Source organism: Contarinia nasturtii, unplaced genomic scaffold, assembly GCF_009176525.2.
Source record: "Contarinia nasturtii isolate CC-2019 unplaced genomic scaffold, AAFC_CNas_1.1 Cnas_scaffold_1565, whole genome shotgun sequence".
In the NCBI taxonomy this organism is placed as follows: domain Eukaryota; kingdom Metazoa; phylum Arthropoda; class Insecta; order Diptera; family Cecidomyiidae; genus Contarinia; species Contarinia nasturtii.
The window spans coordinates 1-26,240 of NW_022198900.1; the positions used below are offsets into that span (position 1 = coordinate 1).

Genomic DNA, 26,240 nt, shown 5'->3' on the forward strand with positions numbered 1-26,240 from the left:
CGGTGCCACTGGGTGCCGAAGGAGAACTTTATATAGGTGGCGCTGGTGTGACCAGAGGCTATCTAAAACGACCCGAACTTACGGCAGAACGCTTTTTGTCCGATCCATTCAGTGTGAATCCAACAGCATTCATGTATCGCACTGGTGATCTGGCACGCTATCTGCCAGATGGAAATCTCGTATATCTGGGACGTACTGATCAACAGGTTAAAATCCGTGGTTTCCGTATTGAGCCCGGCGAAATTGAGGCCCGTTTAGTGGAACATCCTTTGGTACGCGAAGCAGTTGTACAACCATGGAAGGACACATCCGATAGTGATACCCGTCTGGTTGCATATGTAATAGCCGATACTGATGCATCACTTGCTAACAATCTACGCACATATCTAGCATCACTATTGCCTGACTATATGGTACCGGCGGCTTATGTTTGTCTATCGTCTTTACCACTCACACCAAATGGCAAGCTAAATCGACATGCACTTCCAGCACCGGACGACGAAGCAATTGCTCGTCAACTATATGAAGAACCGCAGGGCACGATGGAAGAAAAACTGGCTGTAATCTGGAGTGAACTGTTGGGTATTGAACGAATCAGCCGAAATGACAATTTCTTTGCGTTGGGCGGGCATTCTCTTTTAATCGTAAAGATGCTATCACAATTGCGACAAATCGGACTGGATACCAACGTTCGGAAAGTATTTGATGCACCCTCATTAGCTGTATTAGCTGGGGCTCTGAGCCACCATATGGTGGTCAATACTCCACCCAATCTGATAACCGTCGAAAGTACAGCTATTACTCCAGAAATGTTGCCGCTTATCGATTTGTCTCAAAGAGAAATTGATGTTCTGGTCGAACAAGTGCCTGGTGGATTAATCAATATTCAAGATATTTATGGATTGGCACCATTGCAGCAAGGCATATTATTTCATCATTTGATGTCCGAACAAGGTGATCCGTACTTAGTAATAAATCATTTACAATTTAGTGATCGCGCGACACTTCATAACTACGCAATCGCGCTGCAACAGGTGATTGAACGACATGATATTCTGCGTACCGCCTTCATCTGGGAAGGACTCAGTGAACCGGCACAAGTCGTCTTGCGCCATGTTCCGTTCTTGCTCACCGAAGTCACGCTGGATGATACCAACTCAGTACTAGATCAGCTTACACATCGCTACAATTCTAGTCACTACCGAATGAATTTCAAACGTGCACCGCTATTGCGTCTGAAAGCTGCACCAACGTGTGAAGGGAACTGGATTGTATTACAATTGATGCACCATATAATTGGTGACTACGTTACTATGCAGAAACTAAATGCAGAAGTGCATATGATTATTGAAGGGCATATTAAACAGTTAGCAACACCCACACCATTCCGGCATCTAGTGGCTCAAGCTCGTCTTGGAGTAAGTCAAGCCGAACACACGCACTTTTTTAGAGAAATGCTAAGCGATTTTGATACACCAACCCTACCGTTTGGTTTGATCGACGTTCATGGCGGTGGAACTAGGTTCGATCATGAACAACTGAAGCTGCCACAGGAACTCAGTAATAAATTACGAGACCTTGCACGTCATTTCCATGTCAGTCTTGCCAGTCTTTGTCATTTGGCCTGGGCACAGGTACTTGCCCGTGCTAGCGGAAATGAAACAGTGGTATTCGGTACTGTGCTACTTGGTCGTCTCCAATCTGGAGAAGGAAACGAGAATGTTATGGGTATGTTGATCAACACGCTACCGTTGCGGCTGGATATCGATGATACCACAGTCGAAAACGCTGTACGCAAGGCTCATTCGCGTTTGAGTGCTTTACTATCTCACGAATATGCATCACTGGCGTTAGCGCAACGTTGTTGTGGAGTGCCATCATCTTTACCTCTTTTTAATGCATTGCTAAACTATCGCCATAAATCGCAGACCAAGCAAACCGTCGAACCACGCGCTGGAGTGAATATTCTCAGTAGCGAAGGGCGAGCAACTTACCCAATAAACCTGGCACTGGACGATGATGAAAATTTACTCAGTCTCATAGCTTATGTGGCGTCGCCGCTCTCGGCAGCAAGGATTTGTGGTTATATGCATCAGGCCCTCGCTTCTCTCGCAGATGCATTAACTCTAAAACCACAGCAACCTGTACGAACATTGACAGTGATGCCGCGCGAAGAACGAGAGTTGCTATTGCATAGTTGGAATCAAACGGTAGTCAATTATCCACCTGTTTGTTGTCTTCATCAATTATTTGAGTCACAAGTAGAGCAGAGCGGACAGACCATAGCTGTGGAATTTGAAGGAGAGACCTTCAGTTATGCAGAACTCAATGCACAAGCTAACCGATTGGCCCATCATTTGATCAGGCGAGGAGTTAAGCCAGATGATCTCATCGCACTTTGTGTTAAACGCAGCACAAAAATGATCGTAGCTATATTAGGCATTTTGAAAGCAGGTGCCGCTTATGTACCACTCGACCCGATCTACTCCAGTCAACAGCTACAAAATATTTTGGTGGATGCGGATCCATTCTTTTTGTTGGCAGATGCCACTGGTCAAAAAGTACTTGGAGATCATCATGTGTCTGTGCTAAATTTGGATCATATGTTACCCGATGGCCTTCCAAGTGATAACCCGGATCCCTTAAAACTCGGTCTAACTTCATCTCATTTGGCATATATCATTTATACTTCTGGTTCTACCGGAAGACCGAAAGGGGTGATGGTAGAGCATCAGTCTCTCATAAATTTAGTTCGAAGTGTAGCTTTCATTTTTGATGTATCTCTGAAGAGCCGCATTTTACAGTTTGCTTCTTGCTGTTTTGATGCTAGTGCTTACGAAATCCTAACAGCTTTAACAAACGGAGCCTGTCTTTGCATACCAAATGATGAAGTACGCCAAACGGACCTTTCCTTGATTGGATATATTAATACCGAAAAGATTACCCATGCAACTTTACCGCCGGCTTTGTTCCGAAACACACAAAATCTTATCGATTTAACTGGCTTGCAAGCTTTGATTTTAGCTGGCGAAACACCATCGTTATCATTGCTAAAATCTGCCGTTATACACACTGCAGTCTTCAATGCTTACGGTCCAACTGAGGCAACCATATGTGCGACCATTTGGTCATGTCCAATTGATTTGGAAAGCAATTCATTACCAATCGGTCGTCCATTATCAAATATACGCATTTATCTGTTGGATTCACATGGTGAACCGGTGCCATTAGGAGCCGAAGGAGAACTGTATATTGGTGGTGCTGGTGTGGCCCGTGGCTACCTCAACCGACCCGAACTTACGGCGGAACGTTTTCTGTTCGATCCATTCAGTGAAAATGCAACAGCACGTATGTACCGCACTGGTGATCTGGCACGTTATCTGCCAGATGGAAATCTAGTATATCTGGGACGTACTGATCAACAGGTTAAAATCCGTGGTTTTCGAATCGAGCCCAGCGAAATTGTGGCCCGTTTAGTGCAACATCCTTCGGTGCGCGAAGCAGTTGTACAACCATGGAAGGACAGATCCGATAGTGATGCCCGTCTGGTTGCCTATGTTGTAGCCGACCCAGATGAATCTTTTGCTAACAATCTACGTACATATCTAACATCTCTATTGCCTGGTTATATGGTGCCAGCAGCATATGTGTGTCTAACATCATTACCATTCACACCAAATGGCAAATTAGACCGACACGCACTTCCAGTACCGGACGATGAAGCATTTGCTCATCAAATGTATGAATCACCACAGGGTGAAATGGAAGAAAAACTTGCCGAAATTTGGAGTGAAATACTTGGCATTGAATGCATCAGCCGAAATGACCATTTCTTTGAGCTGGGTGGCCACTCGCTGTTAGTTATGCAATTCGTAAATCTTATCAAAAAGCATTATGATATACACGTCAGTGCTCGGGCATTATTTTCCTTTCCAATACTCAAAGACTTAGCGGAAAAAATGACCAATTCTTCCGACAGATTGTATTCAGATGTTGCTATACCAGCTCGTCGCTATGGCGATCGGACGCCTATATTTCTTCTTCCCAGTGGCGATGGAGATATTTCTCATGCTTTTGAAATAGCACACGAAATTGATAAAAGTTTTCCGGTTTATGTTTTACCATGGTCGTCGCCTGAAAAAGAACAGCCCTCGTCTATAGAAGAAATGGCCAATACAATGATTTCGCTAATAAAGAAAGTACGGCCGAATGGCCCTTGTGCTGTAGCTGGTTACTCGTCTGGGGGTATTCTAGCCTATGAAATAACAAATCAACTTATAAACGGTGGCTATCCTGTTGCGTTTACGGGTTTAATTGATACGTATCCTCCTTACGCCTGTGGTACACTTAATGAAACCGAGGTGTTTTTGACCTTTATTGTACGGAAATCTCCATTTTTCAAATCGTTGAATGATACAAAGTGGTGGGAGCGTGTCATTGAATTGCCTCTGAATGAAGCTATCGAAGAAGTTAAACAAAAGAATGTTGATTTGAAAAATGAAGATATCAATTGGGAAGGATTGATAATGAAACAACGAACTCACTACAAAACTATATGCGATGTATACGATATAAAGACACTACCGACTACAGTAAACCTATTTAAGGCAACGGAATTTGATGACTCACGTATTGGTAATGAGTTCCTTGACAAAAATGTACACATGTACAATGATGAAGTCAAAGAATTTTTTAATCGTCCAAAAATGGGATGGGAAATTTACAATCTTCCAAGGTTGCACGTCGTTCCTGTAAATGGTACTCATTCCTCAATAATGGCAGATCGCAAAAATCGAACTTCATTGGGAAGAAAAATAACTCAGTCACTTCTGTCATCTGAGACATCTAAAACGGAAACTACGTGAAGGAAATCACTTCTAAAATGTAATTGTAATTCTAGAAAGTGCACAGAAAATGAAAATGTAAAAACATCTATATTCAATGAACGTTGCCATTGTTAATTTATTTATTCAACTTAAGTGAAATTTTTCGTATTTCTTTTGGATTCCACATGTTTCATTATGAAATTCATTCACGGCCAAAACTAATAACTAATTAATGAAGGGCGGTAAATTAGATTAAATATAACAAAAAAAATACAATCAAAAATTTTAAAAAATGTGTGCGTTATAAAATGTTCAGATTGTAATTTGTAAAATAAAGAATAGAGTTGTCATGAATTACGTACTTTATGGAATTTCAATGATCTCACCTTCTTCATTTGTTCTATCTGGCTCATAGATTATGCATGTAGAGTTTCATCCAAATCGGAATTCATTTACCCGTGCCGCAAGACCTCACGAAAGTCGATTTTTTGAAGAAAATTTGTTTTTTTTTTTTCAAGTTTGACCAGATTTTCATGGCAAATCTATTTGTCTTGATGTGATTTGGCATTTTATTCAAAATTTAATCATAATTCAGTTAAATGTAGTGATTAATTTAAAATATGAATCAAAATATAAATCAATTTTCAGGTTCATTGTTTTTGACTTCATCAAAGTTGGTGTTTAAATTTCCAATTGACGTTCATTGTACTTTTATAGCCGTAATATTGTCGTTTTGAAGTGTAACCCGTTCGGCATTACGCTCTCGTCTACACATTCTTATCATACGCACCCATTCATACATACATGACGTCATGCCAGCACACGCATACATCACCTCACACGTATCACCCACTCTCTATCGATAACCGATAAATCGATAGAGAGATAAGACATAAGAGTCTCTCTATATAAGGGTTCGCATGAGAAGCAACGAGTCAGTCGTGTCCAGTGTTTCGAGTAGATTAAAAATCTTGAGATTTTTTAGATAGATTTCTAGATAGATCAAATCTAAATCTGATCTTAGATCAATAGAAAAAAGGTATAATAAATCTAATCTATCTGGATCTGGATACAAAAATCTGTATCTAACGAGAGATATCTAAGATTTACAAGCTTAACCCAAAAGCATTCTTTTCTGATTCGGGCCGAATATGACGTTAGTTTTAAGATGCAATCAATTTTTCACAGACTTATCATACAAAAATTCACAAAAAAAATATTTTTGTATGGAGCCATGCCTTTGTGGTAGCGTAATGACATGAAACTTTACACAGGTTGTTTTTTCCACAAGAAAATTACTTTTCAAGAGTTTAAAGAAATTTCAATGCATATTAGGGATACCTCCCATATAAAATTTTCGGTTATGAGCCATATATTGAGCTATATTTTTGATTGAAATTTCTTTAAACTTTGTGAGATTGTTAAGAAAATAATATTCACAAGTTTTCACGGCGATTCAAGTTACTGCAACCAAACATAGCTGTAACCAAACATGCTTTGAAAATAATTTCGATTTACACCCGTGTGGAAGAAAAGTGACTGACTGACTAGCTGAAATCAACTAAAAATGAATTTTGTTAGCTAAAACCGACTACCTAGTCGACTTTAGTCGTCTATTTAACCAGACGACTTATTTGGGGCGTTAGACGACTATACAGTCAATTATGATTAAAGTCGATTTTAGCTATATTAATATAGTCAAATAAAGTCAAATAAATCGACTTAAAATGACTTCGATCTCAGTCGGCTTAATCTGAAAACGTCCCAAATTAGCCAGCCTGTGGTTTACCCAAGTCCCATTTGGAATTGAATTTAAAAGTATATTTCAGATCAGATTTGAGATTAATCTAGATTTATCTCGATCTGAGATAAATATAAAAGCTTAGATACACTGAGATCAAAAATCTAAGATTTTGATCTCAAATCTGATCTAGATAAAAAAATTGATCTAAAAAGAACTCGTGTCGGAACATAAACAATATATATTAAATAAAAGTATCTTCGAAAAAATACCAAAAAAACAAGTTTTTTCATTCCAAACAACTCGGACGTTACAGAAGCTGGTCGCGTTTTTTAATTTATTCTTCGTTCGCTGTTAATTTTATATTATTTTACTTAATTCGTGGTATTGTTGGCGAGTCATTTTTACTGTTTTTGCCGGTCTCTTCACATGGTCTTCATTATGGTTTATTCATGGTCTTCTTTATGGTTTGTTCGTTATTTGCTAAAATTTGGTTGAGTTTATTGTTGTAATTTTTGAGATGTTTTTGGATTTGATCGATTCCATGGCTGTTTCGTTTCGACAATATCGGGTGGTTTTCGAGTGCAGTGTGGCTTAGCACGCCTTAAACCCTTTAACTCGCTCGAAATCGAAACGATGGGCCTCGGACGAGGGGAGGCCACGGAGCTCATCCTCCCCGGGACCCGACCGGAGCTCCACAGTTGAAGACCGCTTTGAATATTGGAACTTTGAATTTGAGAGGAGGTTTTGAGTCGAAGAAGTTTGAATTGTTAAAGAGAGCGAATGATTTTGGTTTGGATGTTGTAGCTTTGAGTGATGTGCGAGTGAAACTTCGCCGACATGAGCAATAAAATATTGTTTGAATAGATTACAAATATTTTTTGCTTCGTTTGATTCTATTTCATCGCTTTCCACGATATCGTAGTAGTATGGTAGTACGCTCGGACCGCCATTTTGGATTTTTTTGACAGCTCCTGTCAAGTTGGTTTTTTTGATAGCTTATCAGATTGACAGCTGTGTGGTGACGCTACTTTGACAGATCGACTGGTGGCACTATTCTGACAAATTGGTGATGTCGCTACTTTGACAGTTGAGACACACTGATCATTTTCTCATCTGACCATTCATTGCTCGATATTATATATTTTCACATTATATTTTAAAAAAATAAATAAGTTTTATAATAAATATTGAATTCTATTTTCAATCGATCTAATCAATTGATTTTATGGAAAAGAGAAGATAATGTTTTTTTTTGAATATACATTTTCAGTTATACAAAAATACAAATGGACTAAATATTCTAAAAAATAGGTTTGGATCAATTGATCATGTTATGAACCATCTCATACTCAAACACTTTCATCAGGAACTCGAACACGTTTTAACAGGATCCTTCACTCTCTCAATCAACCACTCACATACACACAATCAAACACACACACTAATACTCTGAACTACTCAATAAGTTACTCGGAACATTACTTGATGTTTTTGTTTGAATATTGATTTTGTTTAAATACGATAGAATTGAAGTAACAATAAGAAAATTGGAAAAAACATGGGAAGTGTAATGATTGATGGAATATTGATCAGCATTGGTGTGTACAATGGAAACACACAATAGAATTTTTACATCGAAAAGAAAATTTAACTTCATCAGATATTATTTGTGAACAATGCTTCAAAATCGAAAAAAAACGAGAATAAAAAATTATCTTTTAAAAATGATGAGAAACAAAGTTATAACATTTTGTCCACATAAAATTAATGATTCACGTTCTCCTTCGGCTCCCAATGGCACCGGTTCACCTAGTGCATCTAAGAGGTAAATAAAATGTCCTACATCCGTAAGATGAACTTTTCCGCACTGTGATCCACAACATGCATTTATTACGTATCTTTTACCGTGAATATGAATTCATGAGAAAACTGAATCTGATATAAGTTTTGCGATACAAATAATTTTTGAACGACTTTTCAATTCCTGTACTCACAGAAAAAGTGGAGGCGGTTTTTCCGCAAATTATTGTAGCAACAGCAGAGCTGCAATAAAAATGTGTTTCTTGTAGCTTATTTTGACAGCTACGTATAAGTGTGTGTGTTTTGACATTTTACATTATTTGTAGCATCTGTATAAACTAAAAAAACCAATGTGATGTTAATAAAACATTTTAATATTTATTTTTTAAATAATTTTAGAAATGTCATTTTACTTTTCCGCACACACCCAGTGTGTAAGGTAAAGTATAGGAATCGGTCGAAAAATTAACACCCTCAAAAAACATGTTTTCTGGGTGTTTTAGGAGCCAGGGAACACGAATCAGTCAATTTTTCGATGTCCGAATGTATGTGCGTACCCTGTACCCTGTACGCAAAAATTTGTTAACACGATAACTTTCAAACAAGAAAAGTAATTCAAAATCTGACTTCACAGGATGTGCCGAGGAATAAAAACCATTAGATTTTCAGCGACTTTGGTGTGATGCCCATGGCCATCCATGGAAAAAATTCAATTTTTCTTCCAAAAGTGATATTTAATGTATTCTTAAACATCCAAAAATATGTATTGGGGAGTTTTTGGGTACGAGAAAACCGAATATGACGTTAGTTTTGCGATACAATCAACTTTCGAAACACTTTTCATACAAAAAATTCAAAAAATTTGGATTTTTGTATGGAAGCCATGCCTGTATGATATCGTAATGAGCTGAAACTTTGCACAGGTTATTTTTTTCACGCAAAAATAACATTTCGAGAGTTTGAAGAGATTTCAATGCAAATTAGGGGTACCTCCCGAACAAAATTTTGGATTTTTTGCTCAAAAACGAAAATTTTGTATGAAAACTCAATTGTATTGAAATTTCTTCAAACTTTCAGAATGTTCGCTTTTTGTGAAAAAAATAACATCTGCAAATTTTCACATGATTACGAAATCATACAGGCATTGAAAAGTCGTTCAAAAATTATTTGTATCGCAAAACTTATATCAGATTCAGTTTTCTCATGAATTCATATTGACGGTAAAAGATACGTAATAAATGCATGTTGTGGATCACAGTGCGGAAAAGTTCATCTTACGGATGTAAGACATTTTATTGACAATTTAAATTCGTGATTTCAGAGATGAAAAAAGTGTGAAGAATTATTTTCAACCAAATTCGACACAATTGCTCTGCACAAAAACAAGCCGAGATTCTGGAATCAAGATAATCATTAGCTTACCGAACTAAATGGCAGGATTTTTTAACTTGTAAATATACGAAAAAAATTTGATATTCATTACTTTTTAAAATTAATAGTGATGTCGCTTTGACATTTTTAAATCTTAATTTCAGAGATGAGTGTATACGAGTATAATCTTACACTGACAAAACTAAGGTTATGATTTTGACAACACCGTGTTGTAAATGCTTACATTCCAACGAATGTTGTGAAGTAGCCAACAATTGTTGTCATTGTGAATACGTACAATGGCATATATTATATGTATTCACAACGACAACAATTTGTTGGAATGTAAGCATTTACAACACGGTGTTGTCAAAATCATAACCTTAGTTTTGTCAGTGTAGGATTTAAAGAATTTGATTCCAGAATCCGAGTTTAGTTTTCAGACATCAACGTCAGTGATGTGACAATGTAAAATGCCATATGATTTTGTGCTAATTCGTACTAAATACGCAACTCCTTTTTTTCGTATATTTACAAGTTAAAAAATCCTGCCATTTAGTTCGGTAAGCTAATGATTATCTTGATTCCAGAATCTCGGCTTGTTTTTGTGCAGAGCAATTGTGTCGAATTTGGTTGAAAATTTCGGTGGAAAATAATTCTTCACACTTTTTTCATCTCTGAAATCACGAATTTAAATTGTCAAAATGACATTTCTAAAATTATTTAAAAAATAAATATTAAAATGTTCTATTAACATCACATTGGTTTTTTAGTTTATACATATAAAATGTCAGAACACACACACTTGTACGTAGCTGTCAAAATGAGCTACAAGAGACACATTTTTATTGCAGCTCTGCTGTTGCTACAATAATTTGCGGAAAAACCGCCTCCAATTTTTCTGTGAGTATGATATCGTAATCATGTGAAAATTTGCAGAGGTTATTTTTTTCACAAAAACCTAACATTCTGAAAGTTTGAAGAAATTTCAATACAATTGAGTGGTAACTTCCATACAAAATTTTCGTTTTTGAGCAAAACATCCAAAATTTTGTTCGGGTGTGAAAAAAATAACCTGTGCAAAGTTTCAGCTTATTACGATATCATATAGGCATGGCTTTCATACAAAAATCCATTTTTTTTTTGAAATTTTTCTATGAAAAGTGTGTCGAAAGTTATTTGTATCGCAAAACTAACGTCATATTCGGTTTTCTCGTACCCAAAAACCCCCCAATACATATTTGAACCGCTTAGAATAAAAGTAGATAATGGTAGAAAGTTTAAAAAAATCTCAATCATAAAGTGCTATGAAAATAATACTCAATCAAGAAAAAAAGTGAAAAAAAAAATCGATCATAAATTGTGTTTGCCTTTTATTTTCACTCATTTTATGACTGACTTTTATTTTCACTTTTTCTCTTGATTGAGTATTATTTTTACTCATTTTATGATCGAATTTTTCCAAATGAGTGAGATTAAAATGAAAATATAATTTATGATCGACTTTTATTTTCACTTTTTCCCTTGATTGAATATTATTTTTACTCATTTTTTGATCGACTTTTATTTTTAATTTTTTCTTGATTGAGTATTATTTTCACAGAACTTTATGACTGAGATTTCTTTTAACTTTCTACCATTATCTTCTTTTATTCTAAGCGGTTCATTTTTGAGTGTTTAAGAATACATTAAATATGACTTTTGGAAGAAAAATTGAATTTTTCCCATGGATGGCCATGGGCATCACACCAGACATGACACTTTACTCTATCAACCAAAGTCGCTCAAAATCTAATGGTTTCTATTCCTCGGTACCCCCAATCATCCTGTGAAGTCAGATTTTGAATTACTTTTCTTGTTTGAAAGTTATCGTGTTAACAAATTTTTGCGTACAGGGTACAGGGTACATACAATCAACTTTCGACACACTTTTCATACAAAAAGTGGAATTGTCAAAAGTCCCCAACATTTATGTGTGCGTGAACACAATATGTTTTTATACGAATGAATAAAGGTTGACATATAACCAACTTCATGCTAATGCTAAGAATTATAATTTGTGAATTGATAGAAATTGTGGAAATTAAATAATAAGTGAATGTTTAAAATATTGTAAGTACAAAAAATGTTTAAACATTTATTTTATTCTAAACAGATAAAAAAATTCCAAAATAATTAGTTCATTTTTCGAAATATCAAAGAAATTTCAAACATCATTTTCATTCCAAATCTACAAGTAGCATGAAGTTGGTTATGAATGGTTCGCTCGAACAGCTGTTTCTTGACATTTTGTTTTGTGTTTGTGTGAGTAAAAGAGTGTAAGAAACTGCGTTAGGGACTTTATAAAGGCATTTGACATTACCTCTTTCAAAAAACTGAATTTTTGTATGAAAGCCATGCTTCTTTGATATCGTATTGACCTGAAACTTTGCACAGGTTATTTTTTTCACACAAAAATAACATTCCGAGCGTTTGAAGGAATTATTATGGGAGGTATCCTTATTTTTATTTGAAAGTTTTCCAAACTCTCAGATTGTTATTTTTTGTAAAAAAATGGCCTTTGCAAAGTTTCACGTCATTGTGATATCATGCATCCATACAAAAATTCAATATTTTGGTGTTTTTATCTTTCCATACACACACACACACACACTAATTATTTTTACGTCAATAGTCTATTAATACAGCTTTTACTGTATAATAATTGGCCAAAAAACCTTATTGCTCTCAGAAATTAGAATTCGGTAGTTATTGAATAAATACTGCACTACCAGTACATGTTCAATATCTCTCGGGAAATAAATATTCGTTCGGTAAAGAAAGAAATTTGGAAACAGTGCGGAAAAGTTAGACTTACGGATGTAAGTTCCTTTTTATATGATATCTGAATGAGCTGAAACTTTGCACAGGCTATTTTTTTCACACAAAAATAACATTCCGAAGATATTGCAATGCATAATAGGGGTACCTCCCGAACAAAATTTTGGATTTTTTGCTCAAAAACGAAAATTTTGTATGGAAGGTACTACGCAATTGTATTGAAATTTCTGCAAACTTTCAAAATGTTAGCTTTTTGTGAAAAAAATACCCTGTGCAAAGTTTCACATCATTACGATATCATACGTACAGGCATTGAAAAGTCGTTCAAAAATTATTTGTATCGCAAAACTAATGTCAGATTCAGTTTTTACGTGAGTTAAGATTTAAGTAAAAGATACGTAATAAATGCATGTTGTGGATCACAGTGCGGAAAAGTTCATCTGACGGATGTAAGACATTTTTTTAGAATCGGCATCAAGACACATTTTTAGAAACAATATTGTCAAATTGGAAAATGTAATATTTGCCCATTGAAAAATTTAACTTTTAACATTATGTATTATATAGAAATAAAAACAGTGAACACAATCGATATCTGCTACTCCGAAGTCGAAAAGGCTGGTAGCTGGATATTCGATCGGGTGGTGTTCCATTGTGAACGATATTGTATAAATTGTGTGATAAATTCAGTCTGTGATCAGACGGTGAATAAATAAATAAATAATCCGGAACAAACGTTCCCCAAGGAAAAATTTTCTTGTAATATATTGAAGACATGCTCTGCTTGGCAATGTAGGCTTTGGAATTTGAATAAATAAATCGGTAGAAAATTCTATTTCAATCCATTATTTGTCCATGTTTTTATTATTGATCATTCTACGTTCCATTCACACATGCCATATCACTCTGTCTGTCATGAGTACACCCTAAAATGATCGGGTTAAATACCGAAATTGTATAATTTACAATAGAAAAAATTATGTTTTGGAACTGTTTTTTGCTTTCAAGTTGAGTTCAACCGAATTCATCCCAAATTATACAAAAATGTATTCATTGTAGAATAAATAGTCTTTTTCGATCTCAAAAATGGTAAATCTAATTCGTTGTTTGTTGATTTTTTATTAAATCTAACAAAATTGAATTAAATATACCGCACTTTTTCTCTATGTGTACTAGAGTGTTTCCGTAGTCAAAAAATAAAAAAATGGTAGTCGTTAATTAAAAGTGCAAAAAATTCTAAGACAAATCATGACATTTATACAAAGCATCGAATGATATTGGCACTTCCCGAAGCAAAAAATTTTTTATAGCAAAATGTGTCTAATGTCAAAATATTGAATTAGCATTATTGATGTGAACCGAGCCCTATGACATTTGACGTTCATTTCATTGGTTTTCGTAATGTCATAATCGCCGCTTCACTTATACCGAGAACACGTTCGGCTTTGTGAATAGGAAGTTTACGACATAAAGTACAGCAGTGTTAATTCCAATTCAACGTTTCAATTATTCTACGATTTTGTTAATAATTCATATTATTTTCGATATACGTGTGTTTTGTATCAATTTATTCCGAATTGTTCAACACTTGATCGATCGATTGATCCGGAGTCCAAGCAGATTGTTGAATTCAAATCACCGTGAGTAAACTTAATTTACAGTGAAAATTAAAGTGAAAAATATTGGTGAATTCATCGGTAAAAATTATTATTTTTGATGAGAAATTGCCAGCGAATACACGATTTATTCAAAATTTGAATTACTTGCTTATTCTATGCAGTTATTCATATCCTTCTTATTGTGAAATTCATTCTTATTTCATAGCACGACATATAAGCCATTTGTAACGTGAAATATATTTAAACTAGTCCAATAATTATTTAACGTTGAACATATTAACAGTAACATTACATTTTATGAAAAAAGTAATGTATTTCACAATTATTCTGCAGTACATAATTCTGTTGCGTGAGGTGGTGAAATTCATTTCAAGCAGTGATAGCCATTTTGAATTGGTTCCATTGTTTAGAGAAGAGAAACAATAACTCGCTTATCAAAGAAATGTGTTTAAATGTTTTTTTTCTCTCTAAATCACTGCCATTGTTATCAATCCGACGATTTTTGTCATTTTTCTGTGTTGCATCACTTTGTGTGTGTACCAAAAAAAGCGATAGATTCGTGTTTTGTTGTCGTTCGATCAAATTGAATTCGAAATATATGTGAATATTTGTGTGGATTGGTTAAAAGGATTTTTCACTTTGATAGTATGTTTTGCATCTGTGCATTCGGTTGATATTTTCAAATTACATGTGAATGCTTTTATTTCAGTGCTGGTGCACATTTTTTTTTTCAATGTATATATTTTTTTATATACTTTTTTTCGATCGAACATTGTTTGATGTGAAAAGTCGTCACTTTTAAATTATATGGATCAATGAAAATTCAATACAAATTCGTTTTCAAACTAAATCGAATGTGTGTGTTTTTTTTTTCAATAGGAAAATGGCGAATCGCTTCAAGCCATCCATACCAGCGAAGGGAGAAACGAAGGATGAGATTACGACGATCAAATGTGCGCTGAAGACAATCATTCGCCCACAATTCCAGCAAGCATTGATGAGCAAAATAACGGACCTGAGTTTGCAAGCCACTTCAATTTCCTTTTTGGGCTCATTACTGTTCTTGTTCGAGGTGCAAAAGGCGTACGAGCATAGGCCTTGAGAATAATGATTTCGCATTCTTTGGTGGAAGTGGAGAAAAAAAGATCCAACTCTGCTTTAACCAAGTGCTATGGCAAAACAATCAGCCACCGAAACCGAAAAAGTCGACGTACAGACCACGAGGAAAAAAGCCACGAGGACCACGACCAGAGCTGCCACCTATCGACCCTGAATTCAAAGCAATTGTCGAAGGTAATAAATAAAAATAGTTGATTTATTAAACAATTAAACCTCCTTATAAAATAGCGAGTTTTGACTACACAGTACACAATTTAGTTGAATTTGAAAAACATATTTTATTTTTAGGTCTTGACGACTATCATGGTATCGATTGGCCCAACAACAATGATTTCAGCAATGGCCTAAAGCATATCACCAATCAATACACAGACAACGTCGTCACCAACTCAACAACGCATCCTGACAAAAAGATCACCCAGTACTTGAGACTAAAAGTGTTCGAATTGAACACAGACGGAGAAGAGGACGCAGAGAAATTTTTGCAAAGTGACATCGAAAGTGTTGTAAAACTGATCATCAAAGAAAAAAACATCAGAGTGCCAATTCACGATCCAAACAAACTCGAACGGTGTGGCTTTTTGTATGACATGGTGAACGACCTGAATGTGTTTCCAGAAATCGATCTGCATGACCTCACGACTGACGAAAAACATTGGTTTAAGGCCATGCCAATGTTCCTATCTATGCAACGCGAGATAGAAGAGTACAACTTGGAGTGGCCATATCAGCACCGATCCAAACGAAAGAAAAGAAAGCGCAAAAAGTCAAAGCGTCGCCCCAAGCGCAAACAAATGCTCGACGATCCAAACTTTCGGCCATTCATCCGGAATTTAGTAGTGGTGCCGATGTGTGATTTTCGCCGAAAGCACTACAAAATCGATTGTTCAAGCATGCACCAAGTGTTGTCTTCGCAAGAATTGCTACCGAAAGTGGAAGTTGAAAACAAAAACGGAACAACAAGCATGGTAATTCTTCCACAAAAGGATTTCAACGCTGCGCGTGATCATTGGTGGAATCAGTATTTCTACATGCGGAAAATTCGGCGATTCGTGCGTGGAAAAAAGAAGTTTGATTTTTCCATAAACACCGATGGAATCGCTGTGTCTCTGCAATACTCGGCCAAAAAGAAGACGAATAGCACAGAATACGACCGTTCTCGCATCGTTGAAATGATTTTGGATGGCAAATTCGAAAATTTTGCAGGCGTTGATACAGGCTTGAAAAGTTGGAACACCACAGTGACACACAACATTATAACTGGCACCGAAGTAAGTTTTTACATTTATGTTGTATATGTATCAATGGAAGATAGACCGCGTAAGTGCTAAAATTCAATAACTATTCATTTATTTATTTTCAGACTAACTTCGTAATGTCGAGTAAGCAGTTTCACTGGAAAACAGGCCAAAACGTGCGAAATGCCAAAGCAAAGCGTTGGACCAAAAAGTTTACCGAAGAGGAGCGCCGAGACAGAGAGAACCGTGAGCTGTACCCGGTGATGCCATCACCAAAAGGGTCACATTGGCTGGACTACATCAAGCACCGAATCAAGATGATGAAGCATGGAATCTGCGCTTACTCGACTGCCAAGTACACTCGACTCGCCTTGGACAAACACATCAAAAGTAGTAGTGTTGTCGACAATTGGGTGGAAAAGGTTACCGATAAGCAGCCGACTTTGTTTCTTTTTGGTGCTGATGGCGAAGTACCACCTGACAGCCGAATAAGTATCAAAAAGCACGTGCGGTGTCCAGGGGTTCGTTTGACTTTGAGGTCAATAAAGAAACGTCGAGATTGTGCCATAGAGCTGGTGGACGAATGGGGATCATCTCAAACAGACGCAAGATGTATGAAGCGATTCCAAAACCAGCCCAAATCGGCCAGATTCAAGAAATGCCGGTGCATACCCGACGCCAGAACATTGCTGCCAATAAAAATTGTGTCAAAGTTGGGCAAGAAGGATCTATCGGAATTTCGATTGTTGCAACGCGCCATGAACGAAGCATTGGAAGAAAACGAGCCTTTATTGTCAAAAGTAACAAGTTACTATAAAAACTGGCAATTAAACCTCGAATGCTCTGTGACTTGGCATCGTGACGTCGTGGCTGCTAAGAACATTCTGCTGAAAGGTAAGGCTAATTGACGATACAATTACGATTGAATGATTGCTTAAGAAGATTCATTTGTTTGATTTTTCAGGACTATGGACATTGCTAGGACTTCCGATACCGGATGCGATCAATAGATATAAAGCCCGCGATGCTGTCGCTGAGGCCGCCGAAGTAGCCGCTGATGTCGCTGAAGCAGCTGCTGCTGCTGCCGCCAACGTAGATAATGATGTAGAAATGTTCGAGTACGACCAGCAGCCAGCTGATCATGCTATCTAATCAGCACAACGCAAACAAAAAAAAAACAATTGTAACATTAGTTATTAAGGCTATCCCGACCATGTGGGATAGTAGCGTAGCAAAAGGTTGACACCCCATTTGGTTGTTGTTGACTGCGCAGGAGTACAAATGGGGCGTTTTTTCTTTGTAAGTAACATTCAATTTTGAAAACAGTTTTTTGCTTCGGGAAGCGTGACCATCAGTCGATGCTTTGTGTAAATGTCATGATTTGTCTTAGAATTTTTTGCACTTTTAATTAACGACTACCATTTTTTTATTTTCAGATATGAGAAACACCCTAATTGTGTACTCAATATATTTTGTGTCTGAACTGCAGTATTTATACATATGAAAATCGGTTAAAAGAGTAACAAAAATAATACTCACGAATGAGTAGTCTTTCAATTTTATCTCTCTTCACACGGAAGGACAACAAAAAACTCGATTGGCGACTATATAGTATATACAGAAGGTACATATGTAAACAACGTTTTCGTTCTTATGTCTATCGACCGCCGATAAATCAAATCCGGTCTGACTGAGGTAAATATTTCGTTTGAATAAATCAACGTTTCGAATCAATTATTATTATTATTCGATATGTATATGATCGTCAAGTTTTACTTACCTCTTTTTATCAACGCCTTGGATTATTTCTTTTCATTTTTTCGGTTTTGAAAATTAGTTTGAATAGATATAACTAATCAAAAATCATTTCATACACATAATAATAATATACTAATATTATTAAATAATAATAATAGACATAATCGATATTAATTGAAATACCCCGAAGAACAATCATAATTGATTCGAAACGTCGGTGTAGCCAAATAAAATATTTACTTCAATCAAACCGGATTGGCTTGTGTTATGAAATTTCATTGTCGTTCGTTCCTAACATACTTCCACTGACTCGCAGATGTGATGTTGACTTTCATATAGTTTGAGTGTTTTTTCTTTATGCTCACTCGCCAAATCAATGTGCATAATTTTTGTTGTTGTTTCGATTGGAATATTTTGATATAAATTTTAATCCTAATAAAATTATAGTGTTTTTAAAAAGATAATACTCGAAAACTTTTTCAAATCACATAATCTGAGAATTTTAAATACACAATCGACCTAGCAAAATGTGTCAATTAAAAATGCTTTAAGATCGATTAAGGATGGTCTTATTTGTGAGCGCTATATTTTTGTCGCTATTCGCGATCGCAATAAGTCAGCTGTAAGTAATTTATTCAATTTGTTGACGAGCAATATTTCCACAAAGAATGTCTCATTCATTTTCGTGCATTAATTTTCGTTTACTAATTTATTGTAGAAATTATGCTCAATGTGAACCAAAACATTTTGCTGAAGAAATGGAGGATATCTTTCAGTTTGCTGCGTTACACTCTTCGTCCAAACAACCGTACTTTGCTGCCAATCGTACCATCAAATCGTCTGAACTCAATGGTAATTGAAAACTATTAAATGATATCGATGTGGATTGTGGAATCTAATTGTCTGATTCATTGACAGCTAAAAATGCCATCAAAATATGGATGTTTGTTAGACATGGATCGAGAACAGGCCAAACACACGAGACAAATGTATTCAAATCATTTGAAGACGGTGTATGAATTGCCATTTATATATTTAAAAAAAAAAACAAATTAAATTTACAAAATATTAATAATTTTGCAGTTGCGAGCACAGATTATAAGAAACCTTGAAAATGTGACACAATGTCCACTTTCCGAAAATAACTGGAAAAAGCTGAAAAAATGGAAATGGGATTCACAATTCGAAGCAGATCGAGTAATAACTGAAAGTGTATGCAACTTATTGTGTACAAAATGACGTCAATTCAATTCATCGTTGTTAAGATCCGTTCTCTTTTTTATAGGGAAAAGCAGAGCTTAAGAAGATAGCAGAAAATTTAAAAGCAAGATTTCCAATCCTTTTTAATGTTCCGTTCAATAAGAGCAATTTCAATGCAGTTTGTACAGACGAACCACGCACTAAAGTTAGTGCTGCTGCATTCGTCGATGCCATAGTAGGAAGTCAATGGCGTAGCAATGTTTTATCTGTATCAAATGATGAAGAAAACAAGATCATAAGGGTAATTACAGTACTGTTCCACAAATTGTCGTTCTTGCAAAATATTCAACTATTTTTTTCAAAAAAACCTCTAGGCATTTACTTATCCGCCATACATTGAGTTATATAGAAAAAGGAATAAACACGGAAATGCCTTATTAGAGCGATTTTTTGAAACAGATACATTTTTGAAAGTGGTTGAAGATGTAAGCAATCGACTAAATTTCAATGACGGTCAATTCGATATTGGAATCGATCGCGTCTTGGATATGCACAGCTTATGTCAATTCGAAGGTACATGGACACCGGGAGGAAAAAGTGTATGGTGCTCGGTTGGTGTCAATTATATTTCGCATTCCAAATGAGTCCAAATTTAATTGAACTGTTGTTGTCCGTTACAGATGTTTACCAAAGACGAACTACTGGTGCTTGAATATTCACATGACCTATATCGTTTTATAGATTGTTCACCATTTGGCGGTGAAGTGAATAGGAGAGCGCACTGTTTGTCTGTTCGTGATATGATGACACATCTATCTATATCTGATGGACCAAAAGTTACAACATACTTTACGCATTCAGCAGCAATTCTGCTACACATGACCGCAATGGGAGCATTTGAAGGCATCGAAGAACTTACCGTAGAATATGATAAGGAAAGCAGAGCAGATCGTAGATGGAACATCAGTAGGTTAGATCCAATGGCATCCAATTTTGTCGCTGTTCTTTACAAACACAACCAAGTTAAATTCTTCCTCAACGATAAAATTGTACATTTACCTGGTTGTAATGAGGGTTTGTGTGATGTGGCCTTTCTTCAAACTAAATTTACCCAATGCTACTACTAATTTTGTCCAAGAAATATATCATGAAAAGTTTGAAATAAATGATTATATTACTTTTTGATTTATGGTCTATATGACAACATTTTATAATCTATTTGTAAAGATAGCTGATGAATGAAAATTGAGTTCATTATAAAAAATACAAAGAATTCGCTAGACATTTCCAATAACTTTTTCTCTGTTGAATTAGTTCTATGGGATTTTAGTCATTAGTTATGTGATGAAAAGGTAATCTGCTGCAAGTTATAATAAATTGAATTCAAATAAATGAACTTTCTTTATTTTACAAATAACATTCTAAACATTTTGTAACGCACACATTTTTTACAAAATTTTTTTTTAACATAACGGTAAGTTATATTAAATCTAATTTACCGCCTTCATTAGTTAGTTATTAGTTTCGGCCGTAAATGAATTTCATAGAATAATGTACAAGCCAAAAGAAATAAGAAAAATCTCCCTTAAGTTACAAATTAACAATGGCAATGTTCATTGAATACAGATGTTTTTGCATTTTCATTCTCTGTGAACTTTCTAGAATTACAATTACATTTTCGACGTGTTTTCCTTCAGGTAGTTTCAGTTTATAGTCATCTCAGATGACAGAAGTGACTGAGCTATTTTTCTTCCCAATAAAGTTCGATTTCTGCGATCTGCCATTATTGAGGAATGAGTACCATTTACAGGAACGACGTGCAACCTTGGAAGATTGTAAACTTCCCATCCCATTTTTGGACGATTAAAAAATTCCTTGACATCATCATTCCATATATGTAAATTTTTGTCGAGGTACTCATTACCAATACGTGAGTGATCAAATTCCGTTGCCTTGAATAGGTTTACTGTAGTCGGTAGTGTCTTTATATCGTATACATCGCATATAGTTTTGTAGTGAGTTCGTTGTTTCATTATCAATCCTTCCCAATCGATATCTTCTTTTTCAAATCAACATTCTTTTGTTTAACTTCTTCGATAGCTTCATTCAGAGGCAATTTAATGACACGCTCCCACCACTTTGTATCATTCAATGACTTAAAAAATGGAGATTTCAGTGCGATAAACGTCAAAAACACCTCAGTTTCATTAATTGTACCAGAGGCGTAGGGAGGATACGTATCAATTAAACCCGTAAACGCAAAAGGATAGCCACTGTTTATAAGTTGATTTGTTATTTCATAGGCTAGAATACCCCCAGACGAGTAACCAGCTACAGCACAAGGGCCATTCGGCTGTACTTTCTTTATTAGCGGAATCATTGTATTGGCCATTTCTTCTATAGATGATGGCTGTTCTTTTTCAGGCGACGACCATGGTAACGCATAAACAGGAACACCTTTATCAATTTCATGTACTTCGAGACTATTTCTGGGGAGTTTTGTGTTTATTTTCGATGCGGTGTCAATTTACTTACGGTGGTGTTCGTTTTGTTTTGTTCGATGATTTTGCCTGTTTGTTCGACGAGTCGGTGACTTTGTTCGGTGGTGTGAATTTCGAATCCAATGCCGGGAAAAAATCGCCTAATGTTTTGTTCTGAAGGAACTCACGAACAAGAACATCTTCTTCCCACACTTCCGGATCCATCAAACTGTCAAAATCCCTTTCATTCACTTCGATTTTGAATGACACAAACTTCAATGTGGTCAAATCTTTGTCCTTCTTCACGAGTTTGTGCATTTTGAATTTCGATTTTTCCTTAACCGATGTTTCGGACACGATATATTCAATAATTTCATCGGTTGTGGTAATTGGGTCGAACCCAGAAACCCAAATTGCCTTGTTGAATATCGGTTTTTCACTTCGTTGTGGTTTTACCATAACATGCAGCCGATTTGAAGCTAATTTTTTTCCCATTTTGGGCGTCGGTGCATCGAATTTCACATTATTTTTTGGCTGTGCGAAAGATTTCGGTGAATCTTCGAGACGTTGACGTTTTGCGGAATGAATCGGATTGTTTTTAATAACTCCGGCATAAGAATTGCGTGAAAATTGTGAATTCGGTGTGTTTGGTGGTAATTTCAAGTTTTTCAGTGGTTTCGGTGTGTTCGGTACATTTTCATTTGGGTTCAAAAGAGCCGGTCGGAGCACTTTACCCACTATCACTTTTGTTGAGTTGTATCACTTAAAAAACTGAGGGCAAAAACACAATATATCGATTACTTGTTTTTGCCCGCAGGCTGGATATGTCGTGTTTTTGCTCTCGATTTTGTTTATAGTTTTTTTTTCCTTGAGACAATCGGAATTTTGTTTTCACGCCGAAAAAATTGTTTTTTTTTTTTTTTTTTTTTTTTTTTTTATACGCATGTGATACGACAGTGTCATTTCAGCGGTCTTCCGTGTTTTTCATACAAGCTTCCCATATAGATGGTATAAAAAATCGCGAAAAATGAAAAAAATAATTAATTTTTTTTTCTTCGATTTACAAATACTACTCAATTTTCTGTAACACCTGGTGAAATCAGAATGAAAAAAATCGCATTCCATATCATCTAAATCACGATCTGGACTTTTTTCACTGTTTGAGTTCTCTATACCGAGTCTCCGAGAGTTTCATATAAACTTGCTATGTGATACCTATTGAATAGTAAGCGAATACCAATCGTGATTGAATCAATAAGCGTCATTTGGCTATTGCATGGCGAGTTTATATGAAACTCTCGGAGACTCGGTATAAAGCACAAAAAGTGAAAGAAAACTTTTTTTTTTTCTAAGTTCTCGAACACCAATAAATGCTCTATATCATTTGCTGTGAAAACTTTGCTATCTCTTTCACCCAAATCATGCTTGGCAAACGGCAAGTCGTTGTCTCATGCTATCACGCTCACCCTTGCATCTATAAATGTTTACAATGGACATTCTATTCACACACACCTCACATTTATATATTGCTGCGTAATAAAAATCGTCGACACAAAACTCAAAGCGATAACCAAATACATTGTTAATAATTTTATTGCGCAGCAAAATATAAGTGCGAGTTGTGTGTTAATAGAACGTCCGTTGTAAACAATTATACATGCAGTACTAGCGAGATAGCATTGGACAACGATTTGCGTGATAGAGAAAGCAAATTTCTACGTTCTGATCACACCAAATAAAATAGACCATTTAGTTGTGTATAAGAATTGAGAAAAAAATCTGTTGTTTTTTACTTTTTGAGTGCACTATACCGACTTTCCGAGAGATTCATATAAACTCGCCTTGCAATAGCCAAATGACGCCTATTGATTCAATCACGATTGGTATTTGCTTACTATTCAATAGGAATCACATAGCAAGTTTATATGAAACTCTCGGAGACTCGATATAGAGCACTCAAACAGTGAAAAAAGTCCAGATCGTGATTTGGATGATATTGAATGCGATTTTTTTCATTCTGATTTCACCAGGTGATACAGAAAATTGAGTAGTATTTGTAAATCGAAGAAAAAAAATTTAATTATTTTTTTCATTTTTCGCGATTTTTTATCATCTACATGATCGTAGCTACGATATATATGGTCCGCCTCGCTCATAAAAAAATCCATTTTTTCGGCTTAAAAAAAAACTCCGATTGTTGCGGGCAAAAGAACTATAGACAAACTTGAGAGCAAAAACACGACATATCGCTTATTCACTTTTGCTCTGATGTTGCGTATGTCGTGGTTTTGCTCTCAACTTTGTGTGTTGAATTTTTGCTATCGATTATGATATGTGGTATTGTTTTACTCCAAACAAAAACACGTGCTATTTTTACGCATAAGAAAATTAAGTGTTGGTTTTACTATCAGGCTGTCAAATATGCATTGATATCAATCACCGATGCCTTTTCAGCACGTTCTTCATCTCTACCCGCAACTTCACATGGAATTATCTAAATTTTTAAATAAAAAAAACGGTACTCACAACTCTCCCAAAAAGAATCAATGTCAAAGCAAGGCCGAGAAGAATTTCATTCTTTTCGATGTTTGAAGCTATCAACGATTCAGATGAAAATGAATGATCATTTTGAAACGTGTTATTTAACGTTTTCAAATTATTATTGACTTAAGGTTGTTGTAATTAACAAATAGCTATTGAGTGGCTCGATATTTTTAAGACTCAACGCATATTTTATAACATTTTTATTTTCACGTTCAAATTAAAATAGATAATAATAATATGCGACCTTGAAAATTTGGAAAAATAACATACATCTCAAACCTTTATTCCAGCAAGTGTCGTATAGTATTCTCATTTAGATACGATTTGCCATCGAACTTCCAGTCGCTTTTTCAAGTATAAATTCAGGCGTGTGAAGAGAGTTTAGGGTTTTTTTAAGTTGAAATAATACATACAAATTTATATTTTGATCATGAAAATAAGTGTCGCTCTTTCTTGTATTCAGGTGCGGCACCTAAAAAGTTATAGATTGGGTGATTCTGCGGTGCCTGTGACAGATACGATTCAAGAAAAATCCATTCGGTTCAACAATTTTAATTTGCTGGGTGATGCAAAATCCAAATTCGTCAGATGAATGAAAAAAACAAATTTTTTTTATAGCAAAATGATTAAATTCGTTTATTTTATCAACCAATGGTAATATACAGAATATGTTTTAGCCATGTTATTTGTAATCGCAAACAAAATAATAAAATCAGTACAAAAAATGGCTTATATTTAAATGCTCAGTTAAAAAGACTTCATCGCACCAATAATAATGCAGTTTTCTGAATAATATTATAGAATTTGCTGCAGTCAAAAATAAAAATTCAACACGTGGTAACCAATCGTTAACAACATTCAGTAAGAATTGACTCTCAGTGGCTACATTTATATTGAACATATCCAAATCACGAAGTTTCAGCTTAAATTTCAGCCTTGTTATTGGCGAATTCACCGTTTATCGGCCCACTAAAATGGCTAGTACATAGAAAATCATTTTTTTTAATCAAAATTTTTTTTTTAAATGGCTTACAGTGAATGGCCTTAACATGATCTTCGTCATCGTAAATAAATTCTATATCCGACATTTTGCACTTGGAAAGAACAAATTCACTTCAATGATTACAATTTAATGAAAGTCGACTTGGTTAATGGACCAACGCCCAATGTATTGTAACCATGAAAGTATTCAACAGTTTCCATATCGGCGGAAATTGTTAGTGGAACAACAAACTCACTACAAAACTATAAGCAATGTATACGATATAAAGCCACTACCGACTACAGTAAACCTATTCAAGGCAAGGGAATATTTGATCACTCACGTATTGTACATTGCCGTCAGAAAGTTTGACACCAAACAAATATTTTTCATACAAATTCATACAATTCGACACTTCTTTGAAGAAATATTTGATATATTTTGGAAATAGCTAGACCCATAACTTTTTGTACACTTATTATTTTATGAGAGTAAACTAGTGAAGTTTTACCAAAAAATATCTATGCGTTTAAAAAATATCCGAGGTTTGAAGTCTATGACACCCCGAAATGGAAGTTGAAAATTTAAAAATTAAATTATCCTAAAAACATGTACGAATTACCAAGATTTTTTTAATTTTTTCAATTTTTTACCAAAAAAATTCTACATTGAAATTTCAATATTGAAAATACAAAAAAAAATTAAAAATGTTATATATCAAAAACATGTACAAAACGTG

The 26,240-nt window shown here is 35.3% G+C and overlaps 3 protein-coding genes across 4 annotated transcripts; all 3 read left to right on the forward strand.

The window, feature by feature from the left end:
* The first annotated feature begins 6 nt into the window (after window positions 1-6).
* Window positions 7-5,785, forward strand: LOC116346579 (gramicidin S synthase 2-like). The gene has a single exon (XM_031776714.1). The coding sequence runs from the start codon at window positions 132-134 to the stop codon at window positions 4,863-4,865; it is 4,734 nt and encodes a 1,577-aa protein (XP_031632574.1). The 5' UTR covers window positions 7-131; the 3' UTR covers window positions 4,866-5,785.
* A 7,978-nt stretch (window positions 5,786-13,763) lies between these two features.
* Window positions 13,764-18,086, forward strand: LOC116346520. 2 transcript variants are annotated; one of them, XR_004201588.1, is made up of 6 exons: window positions 13,764-14,201; window positions 15,060-15,473; window positions 15,588-16,570; window positions 16,663-17,431; window positions 17,502-17,836; window positions 17,974-18,086. XR_004201588.1 is itself a non-coding variant. In XM_031776601.1 (5 exons), the coding sequence occupies exons 3-5, from the start codon at window positions 15,890-15,892 to the stop codon at window positions 17,687-17,689; spliced, it is 1,638 nt and encodes a 545-aa protein (XP_031632461.1). In that variant the 5' UTR covers window positions 13,764-14,201; window positions 15,060-15,473; window positions 15,588-15,889; the 3' UTR covers window positions 17,690-17,961. The 2 variants fall into 2 exon arrangements, 1 of the variants encoding a protein (XP_031632461.1); XM_031776601.1 differs by lacking the exon at window positions 17,974-18,086 and having other exon boundaries at window positions 17,502-17,961.
* An 82-nt stretch (window positions 18,087-18,168) lies between these two features.
* On the forward strand, window positions 18,169-20,691 carry LOC116346521 (multiple inositol polyphosphate phosphatase 1-like). The gene is made up of 7 exons (XM_031776602.1): window positions 18,169-18,917; window positions 19,014-19,147; window positions 19,214-19,308; window positions 19,379-19,507; window positions 19,581-19,796; window positions 19,870-20,106; window positions 20,176-20,691. The coding sequence occupies exons 1-7, from the start codon at window positions 18,859-18,861 to the stop codon at window positions 20,620-20,622; spliced, it is 1,317 nt and encodes a 438-aa protein (XP_031632462.1). The 5' UTR covers window positions 18,169-18,858; the 3' UTR covers window positions 20,623-20,691.
* Window positions 20,692-26,240: the final 5,549 nt, after the last annotated feature.

What these genes read in the sequence shown, in the direction of transcription:
- LOC116346579 (XM_031776714.1), top strand. Translation starts at nt 132, where the DNA reads ATGTATCGCACTGGTGATCTGGCACGCTATCTGCCAGATGGAAATCTC.
- LOC116346520 (XM_031776601.1), top strand. Translation starts at nt 15,890, where the DNA reads ATGGTGAACGACCTGAATGTGTTTCCAGAAATCGATCTGCATGACCTC. An exon ending in ACATTATAACTGGCACCGAA is followed by an intron (nt 16,571 to 16,662) that starts GTAAGTTTTTAC and finishes ATTTATTTTCAG; the next exon opens with ACTAACTTCGTAATGTCGAG. An exon ending in TAAGAACATTCTGCTGAAAG is followed by an intron (nt 17,432 to 17,501) that starts GTAAGGCTAATT and finishes TTGATTTTTCAG; the next exon opens with GACTATGGACATTGCTAGGA.
- LOC116346521 (XM_031776602.1), top strand. Translation starts at nt 18,859, where the DNA reads ATGGTCTTATTTGTGAGCGCTATATTTTTGTCGCTATTCGCGATCGCA. An exon ending in CAAATCGTCTGAACTCAATG is followed by an intron (nt 19,148 to 19,213) that starts GTAATTGAAAAC and finishes ATTCATTGACAG; the next exon opens with CTAAAAATGCCATCAAAATA. An exon ending in TCAAATCATTTGAAGACGGT is followed by an intron (nt 19,309 to 19,378) that starts GTATGAATTGCC and finishes ATAATTTTGCAG; the next exon opens with TTGCGAGCACAGATTATAAG.